Raw genomic sequence first — 1,200 nt, 5'->3', positions numbered from 1 at the left:
CCCTGGCCTCCCCTACCCTCAGTGTCTTATGTCCATTCGTTATGCTTATACGCATGTATACAAGTACTTTGGTTGATCTCGTACCTCCCGCTACCAGGCCCCAACCCTTCCCTGCCTTCCAGCTGTAGTTTGACAGTCTGTTCGATGCTTCTCTGCCTCTGTATCTATTTTTGTTCATCAGTTTATAATGGTCTTTATATCCATAAACCATGAATGAGTGAGATCATGTGGTATTTTTCCTTCATTTACTGGCTTATTTCACTTAGCATAATGCTCTCCAGTTCCATCCATGCTGTTGCAAATGGTAAGAATTCCTTCTTTTTTACAGCAGCATAGTATTCCATTGTGTAGATGTACCACATTTTTCTAATTCATTCATCTTCTCATGGGCACTTAGGCTGTTTCCAGATCTTCGCTATGGAGACCCTTCAATATTGAAGGTGCGAATAAGCATTTTAAAGGAAAAAAGGAAGGAAAGCTTGCCAACAGATTTGCTAAAATCTGCTTTTTCTTTCATGGAGTCACTGACTGTCATCATGGATGTCAGTATTGTCAGTCCAAGGACTCCATGAGTCCTCTATTTTCTGAGATCAGATAGAAACAAGTAGAGGACTGAGATCATTCTGGCTATAAGAATCTTAGCGCCGTCCAGGACACTGCTCCGTGAGCTCGGGATGTTCCCGGAGCTCAATGACCTCCTCAATGCCTCCCTGGACCGGGCGGAGCCGGGGAAACTGACTCTACTCTGTGATGCCCAGACCGATGGCAGTTTCCTTGTGCACCACTTTCTCTCCTTCTACCTCAAAGCTAATTGTAAGGTGTGTTTTGTGGCCCTCGTTCAGTCCTTCAGTCACTACAACATTGTGGGACAGAAGCTGGGTGTCAGCCTGACCACGGCACGGGAGCGCAGGCAGCTGGTCTTCCTCGAGGGTCTCAGGTCAGCAGTGGACGTCTTCTTCCGGGCCGAGGGCGAGGCACATCCCCTGCAGTTCCTCAGGGAGGCCAAGGCCGCCAGCCTGCAGCCGCTGTATGAGTTCGTGCGGGAGGCCCTGGAGCCCGTGGATCAGAGGGAGGCTGCCTGGAAGCGCCCGGTGCTGCTGGTGGACAACCTCAGTGTGCTGCTGAGCCTGGGCGTGGGGGCGGTGGCCGTGCTGGACTTCGTCCACTACTGCAGGGCCTGCGTGTGCTGCCGGCTGCAGG

General features: G+C 51.1%; 1 protein-coding gene across 1 annotated transcript; it reads left to right on the top strand.

Moving 5' to 3' along the window:
- Window positions 1-642: 642 nt before the first annotated feature.
- Window positions 643-1,196, top strand: LOC102251872 (elongator complex protein 6-like; the record flags this gene model as incomplete). The annotated part of the gene is made up of 1 exon (XM_005881310.2): window positions 643-1,196. A coding segment is annotated over exon 1 (522 nt), but the record flags the coding sequence as incomplete, so codon positions are not given.
- Window positions 1,197-1,200: the final 4 nt, after the last annotated feature.

This window comes from Myotis brandtii, unplaced genomic scaffold, assembly GCF_000412655.1.
Source record: "Myotis brandtii unplaced genomic scaffold, ASM41265v1 scaffold6775, whole genome shotgun sequence".
Taxonomy (NCBI): domain Eukaryota; kingdom Metazoa; phylum Chordata; class Mammalia; order Chiroptera; family Vespertilionidae; genus Myotis; species Myotis brandtii.
This window is presented reverse-complemented; position numbering and strand designations above follow the sequence as displayed.